This window comes from Geospiza fortis, unplaced genomic scaffold, assembly GCF_000277835.1.
Source record: "Geospiza fortis unplaced genomic scaffold, GeoFor_1.0 scaffold1, whole genome shotgun sequence".
NCBI classification, from domain to species: domain Eukaryota; kingdom Metazoa; phylum Chordata; class Aves; order Passeriformes; family Thraupidae; genus Geospiza; species Geospiza fortis.
The window spans coordinates 2710811-2720830 of record NW_005054320.1 but is presented as its reverse complement, the minus strand read 5'-3'; the positions used below and the strand labels follow the sequence as shown (position 1 = coordinate 2720830).

At 47.6% G+C, this 10020-nt stretch overlaps 1 protein-coding gene across 1 annotated transcript; it reads right to left on the bottom strand.

The window, feature by feature from the left end:
• Nucleotides 1-5889: 5889 nt before the first annotated feature.
• Nucleotides 5890-10019, bottom strand: ZDHHC23 (zinc finger DHHC-type containing 23; the record flags this gene model as incomplete). Its single annotated transcript, XM_005420641.2, has 3 exons — nt 5890-7754; nt 8534-8701; nt 9412-10019. Coding segments are annotated over 3 exons (1044 nt in total), but the record flags the coding sequence as incomplete, so codon positions are not given.
• Between the last annotated feature and the right edge of the window lies 1 nt (nt 10020).

Below are 10020 nucleotides of genomic sequence, written 5' to 3'. Positions count from 1 at the left end.
TACAACTGAGCTGTTGGTGCAGATTGTGTCAAGCCAACTGAATGGCACTGGACAAAAGGTCAGAGCCAGGGACCTAGACCAGCATTAAGTGCTGCAGACAAAGTGGCATAGGACAGGGTGGGTGCCCAAGCGGAGCAGCACATTCCAGAGCTTTAGCATCAGGAATTTGTCCATGTGGACACAGGGATGTGGCCAGAAAAAGGACCCTGCCCACAAAGCCAGGCTGTCGGGTGCAGGTCTGAAGCCAGCTGTCACTTGCAGGTACCTCCCACAGCCATCCTCTGCAACACCCAGACATTCCCCATCTCCCGCAGGTGCGGTGCAGCAGGTCAGAGGAGCGCGTTCTCAAGTGCAGGGAGCTGAAGGTGCCTGCGTGGAGCGTGGGCGAGCTCAGACCATCTGGCTGCATTACGAGGCAGATTGAGAGAGGAAGCACAAGCTGGGAGAGGCTGGATAACACGTGGTGCGGGGAAGAGCAGGGAGCGTTTTTTGCAGAGGACTGAGCCAAACAGGCAGGGAGGAGCAGAGCTGGGGCTGAGCTCCAGAAGTAATGCCCCAGCGCAGCCACCAACCATGCTTGGTGCTAACAGTAATTCACTTGCTCTTGGGGCATTCTTTCCCATTGGAAGTCTCTGCCATGTAGTGCCCAATGAGCTCCTGGAACTCCTGAACCAGCCTTTATACTCCCATTTTTCTGCTGGAATTTTCCTCTCTAGCGGGGCTTGACAATGAACACAGCAAGGAAGGCCTCTGGCCCACCCTCCACCTGGATTTGTGTAAGGACAATAGTGACCCAGAGGACAAAAGGTGAGAGAAAGAAAGCATCTCCATCTGGAGAGAAGGCAGTATTTCAGCCAGCCAGAGACAGGACATGCTGCAGCTGTAAGGGGAGGAACAGGAGTTTTTAGCAGTAGAGTGGATGTGCCCACATGCAGCCTGGAATTGACCCTAGTAACAGGCTGGGCATGTATTGAATTTACATCTTGAACAGCTAAAAAGGTGCCCCAAACCACTGGCTACTCAGATGCATCCAGTTTACTAAATTGCAGATTCTTTCCTGAGCAAAGCACATTTTGTCCTCCAAGCCCACAGCTCCCACTCATGTCAGTGCCCACTCACCATCCATGAAAGGAATGCTGCTTATGTGGGGCTTTGTTGCCTCCAATGATCTTGAAGTACAATCAACACTTTGGAAACTGTCCTTTGCTTCCAATACTCTTACCTTCCAGGGTTTCCTTCTATTCCTAGTAGCTTTGAAAGATTCTCCTGACAAGATGCTCTTTGGTTGGACAAGATGCTCTTTGGTTGGACAGTTGCAGCAGCAAGAAGCCCAAAGAAGGTCCAGGAGCTGTGCTTTGACAGCCCTGGCCTACTGCCAGTGCAAGCATGGAGCTGAAGCTTCTGCTAGATCCAGCTGAGGGACAAGGAAGATGTTCAGGGATCAGGCAAATTCATACTGAACATGGTCTAAATCAAAAGGGACGTGAGAAGCCCCTTGACTTCCCTATTGATGCACACTTGGCTGAAACAACTCATGCCTCCTTGGCAGAAGCAAGGCCGTGCTAGATGATGCACAGGATACCCCTAAAATCCCTGGCACGATGTTGGTGTTTTGCAAATTGAGGCTCCCACAGGAGGGTGACATGAGAGCTTGTCAGACCAAGGAAACAGCTTCAGCTTGCAGCTGTGCCAGAGCATTCCTTCTGCTCCAACACTTGGCTAGATGCAGATGTCAGTGCCTTAATGCTGGTCATCAGCCCACACTCACAGCTCAGGCACACTCCTCCCTGTCAGCTCCTTGCTTTTCTTAGCAAGAGAGGGAGGTGGCTGCACAGCCAGGCTTTCGTTCTCTTGCACAGGGGTGGGGGGAGGACTTTTACTGCAGTACAACAGCAAATACAGAACCTTGAAGTGATTGCAAACTCCCCATCCTCTAGCAAGACCCCTGCCCCTACAGCACGTTAACAGTTTCCCAAAACCTTACCCACAGAAATACCATTTTCTCATTAAATCTGTACACCAGTCACTTCCAAGCCCCCCAGGCCCTGCACAAACTGGATCTGAAAGGGTGCCTGAAATATTAAACAATTTCCTCTCCTCCGCCCAGGCAGGGAGGAACAATAGTTAGCCTGGGAGGAGTCCATGGACCACTGCAGTGTGATCCACAGCCCACATATTTGCAAACCTGTTATCCATTACAGGCACCTGCCCCAGCAGTGGACCTTGGCCTTCCCAGCACAGGAGCTGCCATTCCAGGCATGGCCCTGCCTCTGCAGGGCCAGCACAGCAAGCCACAACATGGGAAAAAACAAAAGCTAGGGGAGACGGAAGTTTCTTGTGTCCCCATCAACAGCACTGGAGTTAAAGCTGGTCATGCTTGGGTGTCCAAGTCTGACAACCTTCTGCAAACACCACTCTCATCCAACTAAAACCCTACTGGAAGGTCCTTGCTGTCAGCAGTGCAAAGTTATCTTCAAACAAACAGCTGAACAGCAGACAGAAGTACCACCCAGGCAAATCAAAGGCGAGCTCTTGAACAATCAAAGGCACCTGTTAGTCTACTCATTAAAAGTTATATTGACTTTCAACAGTAGTTCCAAGATACCAACAGAATTGAAGGTTACATCTCTTCCCACTATCTACAAGGAGAATATCCTATGTAATTTCCAAATATGGCTTAGAAAAGAGTTTAAAGCAAGAGATTGTTCCTTTTTGGGGTTCTGGGTGTATTATGTGGGCAGGTGTCAGGGGGAAAGCAAGACACAGGATAAAAAGGCCTGGAACCTGCTCAGATACTGATAACGCATTGCTACCATGAATGGCTACCATTCAAATTGCTACCATGAGGGAATGTCTCTAGGATGCTGAGAACTGCCAGCAGGTCTCTCATGTCACCACCAACAAACACAAAGGTCAACCTTTGCAGAACTGGAAGAACGTTTGTTTCCCAAGTTTTCCTTAGCCTTTTGCTCCCTTATTGCCAAGTCCAGCTCGCAGCTGAATAGCCATGAGATAGGGGCAGCTTTTGATCATTCAGCTTGCCTGCATGTGTCAGCATAAATCAACAGGCCACTCCAGAGATCATTTCCATTAGTTTATTTTGATTCATTTGATACCCATTTGGAAACACTGAACATGATGCAAAATGGACATAAACATACACACATCAGTCTCTTCAAAAAAGCTCACAAATGTTTCACAAAATTTCTTCCTAAAGCTCAGGTTTAAAAAAAATACTTTCAACTTTCTTCTAGAGCCCATCACTCTTCACATTATCAGCAGAGGAATTCCATAAAGACAAGATCTTGGGAGGCTGAATTCTCACATTTCACAAAGAACCTCACCTGTCTGCAAACAGATTTTTGCTGCAGAATCCTCCTGGTAGTGGCAAAAAAAATCCTATGTAACTGTAGAATTTTTCACTGAAAGGAATACAGGAAAACACATCCATAATCACACACGCTTCCTGCCCTAATGAGGCAATATACATTCATATAGGAGGAAAAAAACCAAGCACATTATTAAGACATTAGGCAGTGAGGCAGTATCCATTTTATCTTCAGAAGAAATTTTACAGCAAATGGTTTCATTAAGACACTTGAAAGCAACCTACTTTGAAGGGAAAAAAAAGCACCATCATAGCATGAAGGCTGAAATGTGATTAGGAGTCACAAGCAGCACCAGCTCAGGCTCACCAGTGACTTTTGTCATTTGAGGACAAGTTAAATGGAGAAACAGTCAACGTGGGGACCTGTGACTCGCCTACAAAAAAGCACAATGCAGGAAGACACAGTTAAAGAGTGCCAAGCCACCCCTTACAGGGTGTATCTAATGATGCACTGTTCCTACTACAGACACCAAACAGTGGGGTGATGGCACTTGGACACGGAGGGTGTAACACTACAACACCAGCAAAACCAGAATCCTGGGCTCCTAAGAGCTGCCTGGTCTGCAGAAGTCCACACTATTTGTGAAACAACAAATGCCTCTTAAAAGGTCATAGGTAAAGCAAGATAAACTATGCTTTAGTTTATAAACTAACTTTCAAAGTCTGAGTGGAAAAGCATCAAGACTGGCTATTACCAAAATCCTTCCCTGCTCTTGATCAGCTTCAGGTCCTCTCTTCACACACAGGGAAAACGATCAAGAGCCAGCAGGGTACTGTTTTCTGCACTGCCAGGCATACAGCTTTACAGGTGAGACACTGGTCCTTGCCTGAAAGCCACACACAACCCACAAGTCCCCTGTCACATGCAGGCTGCTCCCACTGCTCCAACCCCCAGGTGGCATGGATCTAGGCAGCTACTAACATAGGGAGCCCAAGGACTGACTCTGTATATCTAGATTTTAACATTTTTCTACCAGCATGGTCAGTACCAAGCTCAACAGGAAATTACTCAGAGAATAAACTGTTCCTGAGCACACCAGATCACAACAGTTTGCCCTTGCAATAACTGGAAAGGAAGCATTACCCTCCAAGGGTTTCCTGCTAATTCTCAGCGATGTTAAAAGGAGAGTTCCCACGTATGCATCTGAAAGGACTGAAACTCTTCCGCCCATTTAGATGCCTTTGAAATATCCCATTACTTTATGCTTCTCATCTCCCAATGTGTTCACAAAGCAAATCCTATCAGGAAGAAGAGGTAAACCAATGCCATGCCGTTAAAGAAACAGTCACCATTACTATGCAGATTACAGCCACCTGAATCTCCTATTCACTGAGGAATCAGCGCTGCATTTTCCTCCTAGAAAAAAACTCCATCCTTGCAATCTTTTAGTGCCCTGGATGGTTTCAGTTCCCCCTGGAGCCAGTGCAAAAAATGGAATTTACTTTAGCACTTTGCCCCCACTCTACTGGAGCATGTTTGATCAAGGTATGGAATGGTTACATTAGTCTCAGGTCCTTTGTTCCTAATCTGCAGTCCAAATTCCACGCTGCCTGGGAGAACAGAGAGAGTCTGGGTGTAAGCAGTTCAGATGAAACCTTCCACTCGCTAAGAGACAAGGGACAAAGCTACAGTGACAGACAGGCTGCAAAGGTGAAACCAACCTCTGCCTGTGGGAGCAAGTAAGCACCACAGGGTTAGCACTGCCAGGGAAGCACCTTGTGATCTGCTCTGCTTTCTCCAAGCCAGGAGTAGCAGGACTCTGAGAAATCACTTATCTCAAACCTGCAAAAGCTCCCAGAGCTTGTTCAGCCTGTGGGTGCATGATTGATTCCTGTGCATGCAGCACACAGGGACGGACAAATTGGCTGTCTCCACTGCAGGGGTTCATTTAGCCCAGGAGGTCCTTCTGCCTTTATCTTCCTCATTGCCAGCGGGGTAAAATCTAATAAGATCCTCCTAGCCCACAGCATCCTAATCTCCAGGGTTGCCAAGCTTGACATCATCTCAGCAGGCATCACAATATACATATGTGCCATGGAAACATTTACAGACAACTCAAGTGGAAGCAACTTCGTCTCAATTTGAGCTCCTAAGATCAGGCTTTCAAGTTCCAAACAGAAGGTCATAAAGGAACACTTTGCACAGTCCAGCTGCATACTTTTTTATTCACATTAGGGTCAAGAAAGTGGTCAGAACTTTCTGCTGTGCTTGGTTAGAGGTAGGAAGCAAAAGAGCTGTCCCTTTACCTCTTTATAAAGAACTGCTTACTGGATGAAAAGGGGAAAGAAATAAGGGAAATTCAGTAACTGTATAGCCACATTCCAAATGCAGCTGCTCCTTAATTATCTGGTGGTTATAAAATGTGCCACTTGAGGAAACCAAACAGTGCAAAAAGCAACACTGTCTTTACCTTAAACTGGGACATATCATGAGAAGCACTCAAAAAATATGGCAGGGATCCCAGCGGACAGCCCCTGCTTTCTTTTGGCATCATGCACCATCCATTTATTCTTCAAAGCTACTGCACAGCAGCACAGTGAATGTGCATCACTTGCCCAACATCCCCCAGCTGCCTGCCATGCCCATGCACTCAGGGGCAGGCATGACCCACGCACACTGCACACGTCTGAAAACACCATAGCTAGGAACAAAGCTCTATCTCCGCTTTTGCAACTTAGGCCCAACCTGAAATTCTTGTGCCATGGTCCCCAGCTCTTCCAGCCAGACCTCTCCTATTACTGCAGGGCCAACGGCCTACATAAAAGGCTTAAACCAAAAAGCCACAAAAAAATCCCACCCCATGAAATCCAGAAACCACTGCCACCAAAACCTTGTTATTTTGGCTGAAGCTTGAGTCCAGGCCATAATACAGTTGCAGGCTGATGAGGAAAAAATGGCACTCTTGCAGAGCACGTTTTAAGAGGTTCATTTACTTGCCAGTACAGGTCATCTATCCCAAAAACAAACACCTCCAACACATCCTCCACCTCCTCCTATGTACCTTAGGGTTGATCTGTTCCTTGGCTTCTTGGCTTGAGAAATCACATCTACAGTCAGGCAGCTCCACAGTAACCGGTTTGAGAGGAGACAAGATCACTGTGCTGACAGCAATACAACCAAGATGCTACCTACCCAACATGATGGTAGTAGAACTGCCTACTCTCCCACAGACTCCCTTCTCCCATAGACACAGGAAGAAGGTAAAGCTTCAGTAATACCAGACAGACAGCACTCTTGTTTTGCCCTCAAAGTTCATTGTCACATGTTGCTTCAAAACTCCTTACTTGGTGTATTTACCTGCTGTCACATGTCACAACCAATAATCAAAGCAGAAACACTTTGAGGGAGATGAGCAAAGCCTTCAAACCAATACAGACCCAGCTTGCAGAAAGAACAATGGGATCTCTTTTCACTCATTTAGACAGACAGGGATGGAATAACAACTTTAGGGGTCAAGAGGTGAAGGGATCTTACAAAGTCCTACAGGAATGTAGCTCACAAAGGCACTTAATAGAAGCACGTACACAGCTGGATGGAATCAGAGATTGTAAAAATAAATAGATGCACCAGAGAGGAGAGCACTGCCCAGTGACTGCCTAGACAGTCTCTTCTAGCCAAAGAATCTGGTTTCTGCAGGGGTTCATCTGTTATCTGTGTCCAAAGTTCATTCTTCTGACATCTCCAAAATGCCACACATAGGTACAAATCCAGGGATTCCTTAACCTTTGCAGGAACCAGTGCACTCTCTGAAGCCCAGCAGCAGGTTCCTCCTGATGCCAGTATTCACATCTAAGGGAAACTCAAGTTCTCAAAACCTTGTGCTTTTCTTGCTGTTTCCCACGGTGAAAAAAGGCAGCAGGCTCCTCCTCTCCCCACCTGCACATATGGCTTACTGCTTTCTGCATCCTATTGCTGGCTGACAGCATGTGAAGAACCATTCCACTGGGGAAAACATCTGCTGTTGTCAGAGAGGGGATAGCCCACATAATGACCACGAGGAAAGGCTGTGTGAGGAGGAGTCCTGGTGGGAGGGGCTGCTCCCCTGCTAAACAAAGTCAGTGAGCCATGACACAAGGCCATCTGCAGAACGAGGGGTGTCACACGATGTCCTCGGCAGAGCGCTGTGGAGGAGAAGCCCCCAGGCTCAGGAAGTGGCCCCAGTTGCACAGGAGTCCCCTGTTATACTGACCAGTGTCTATCACTAATCCGCCCAGCAGCCTGTGCCCAGTATTGTCCCGCAGAGCCAGCCGAGCTTCCCTCTCAGTCACGTTGTAGCTGATGTTCAACAGCTGGATAAGGAGGATGTATCCCATGCCAGCTGTTACAATGGCACAGTACCATACACAGGTGAACGACAGAGCAGAGCTGGCAGCAGGGAAAAAGATGGGAAGGAAGCCATTTAGTACAGGAGCAGCTGCTTTAAAGTGACTTTTCCTGGTAATCACTATCCTTTCAAATCCCTGTCTACATCTGCCACAGTGATCTCACTTTGCTGCTTTCATCAGATAATCCTTAAAGGCTTTCTCAAAATTAAAGCTTCAGGGTTTACTTAATGAGAGCTTTTACTGCAAGCAGAGCTACTCTTACACATTGCTGTCACACAACCTAGCTCTTTACTCTTCATATTGTAATGGTGCTCAGGCCTTATTTAAGGACCCCAGGATGCTCTCACTCTACAGGTCGTGAGATGGAGTAGAGGAAGGGTCACTTGAGTACGATCAGTACTCTGCCCATCTGTGGTAGTGCTGGTCTCTGGACTCACGTCCAATAGCTCCCACCACCTTCCCTGCCAGACACAGCATGTTCGAGGCAGATAGCTTGGAGGACATTCACTAGATAAATAGTAAGGAATGAGAGGGAGAGAGAGCATGTGGATTCCAGGCTGTCGGGGGGGGTGTACATCTATACATAACACAATAAATACTTCTAGTCCTAGCTCCTTCAACTTTTTCCACATAAATAGCAAGCTCTCTCTGAGGCTAGGCTGCCCACCTTGGCAAAAGTAGAAACACGTCTTTGCTTTCCAGAGTTTTTTAGGGAACACTTTGTGATCAGGTCTGACAACCAGCAGAATGAGGAACAGGAGCCAAGCTGCCTGAGCAAGCCTGCTCCCACCGCAGCTCTCTCCCAGACAGACATCTCACCTGTAGTCAGAATAGGCCCCGGGGCAGTAGAACAATGCCACAAACAGACTCGGGCCCCTACAGATGGTGTGCAGTGTCAAGGTAATCCCATACACAGAGGTGAGCATGAAGAAGGAGAGTGCAAGGATGAAAGCTTGATGGTTCTGCTCCCCTACGCAGCTGTTAATCCTCCAAAAGGAAATAAAAGATTACTTTGCTTAAAAAAAGAAAAGAAACAGTCTTCTATTTCTTCTTCCTCCCCCAGCTGTCAGAGAACCTGATTTCCAAGGTACTTCCAGTTGACACAGGCTAAGAACTTAGAAAAATGTTCAAAGAAGCTTTATAACTTTATATAGAAAGGTTACAAACACAAGACAATAGACCTGTAGGGTAACAGCAGCAGACTGTTTGCATCAAAATTTTAGCAGGGGTAGTATCCTTTGCAGAGATACATTATATCCTACTGCCCCCTCGGTTCCAGCACCACAGGAACACCCAAAAGGTAGCTTTGGGCTCCCTTGCCCCAGGAGAGCGCTAATGCAACTGAACTGCAGGATTACTAGTGCTCTACAGACCAAGTTTAAAGAAAAAAAACAAATCCAAGAAAACCCACTGCAAAAACAATCCAAAAGCGATGAAAAACAGTAGAGAAATAAAAGCAATTATGAAGTATGCTGTAGAAGCTTTCAGCTATCAGCTCAACCCACTTAGAATGATAGTTATTCTAACTGTTCTTTTAAAGGGTAAATACAAAGCTATTTATATTTAAAGAGTGTCATAAGGTCTTGCACATAGCAAAAGCAACTCTATTTGCCGGGGACTGTAGAAAAAGAAGCTTACTTTAAAAAGGAGGGAACTCAGAGAAAGAACACAGGGAGCCTCAGCCCCGCAAAACCTACCAGACACAGTGATGGTCCAGTCTCCTCACGCACCTGCCACAAAGCCGGCAGTGCCCTGCTCGGGCTGGCCTGACCAGCTGGCATTTAGTGCACCAGTCCTTTTTCACACCTGCTGGCTGCTCAGCTGACATCCTGCAATAACCTTTAGCCTCCCCATTCACAGCACGACTGCTGGCAGCACCTGAGATGCCATGGAGCCCGCTGGAGCTCCCTCTAATACTCTTGTTGTGCAAACCCTGGTGCGATGGCTTCTCGTTGCCTGCTGGGATGGGAAGGTAGCCAGGGTCCTTCTTGGCTCGAGACAGGGCTGCAAGCATAAGAATTAACCCGCACGTGAGAGTGACCACTTGGGAATGCTCCACGTGGCCCCGGGGAACCACCTCCCGGAGAAACACATAGTACATATATCCCAAGGAGAAGAGCCCCAGGCTCAAGAAGAACAGAGTCCGTTCCTTCCTCCGGTGGGTGAGGTAGTAATACCACAGCACCACAACGGGCAGGGACGTCAGGACGATGAGCCCCAGCAGGAAGTGCAGGGCGGCAACGTGGAGGAAGACGGGCAGCAGGACGAGCGGCGGCACGAGGCTGACGTTGATCTTCACGGCCCCC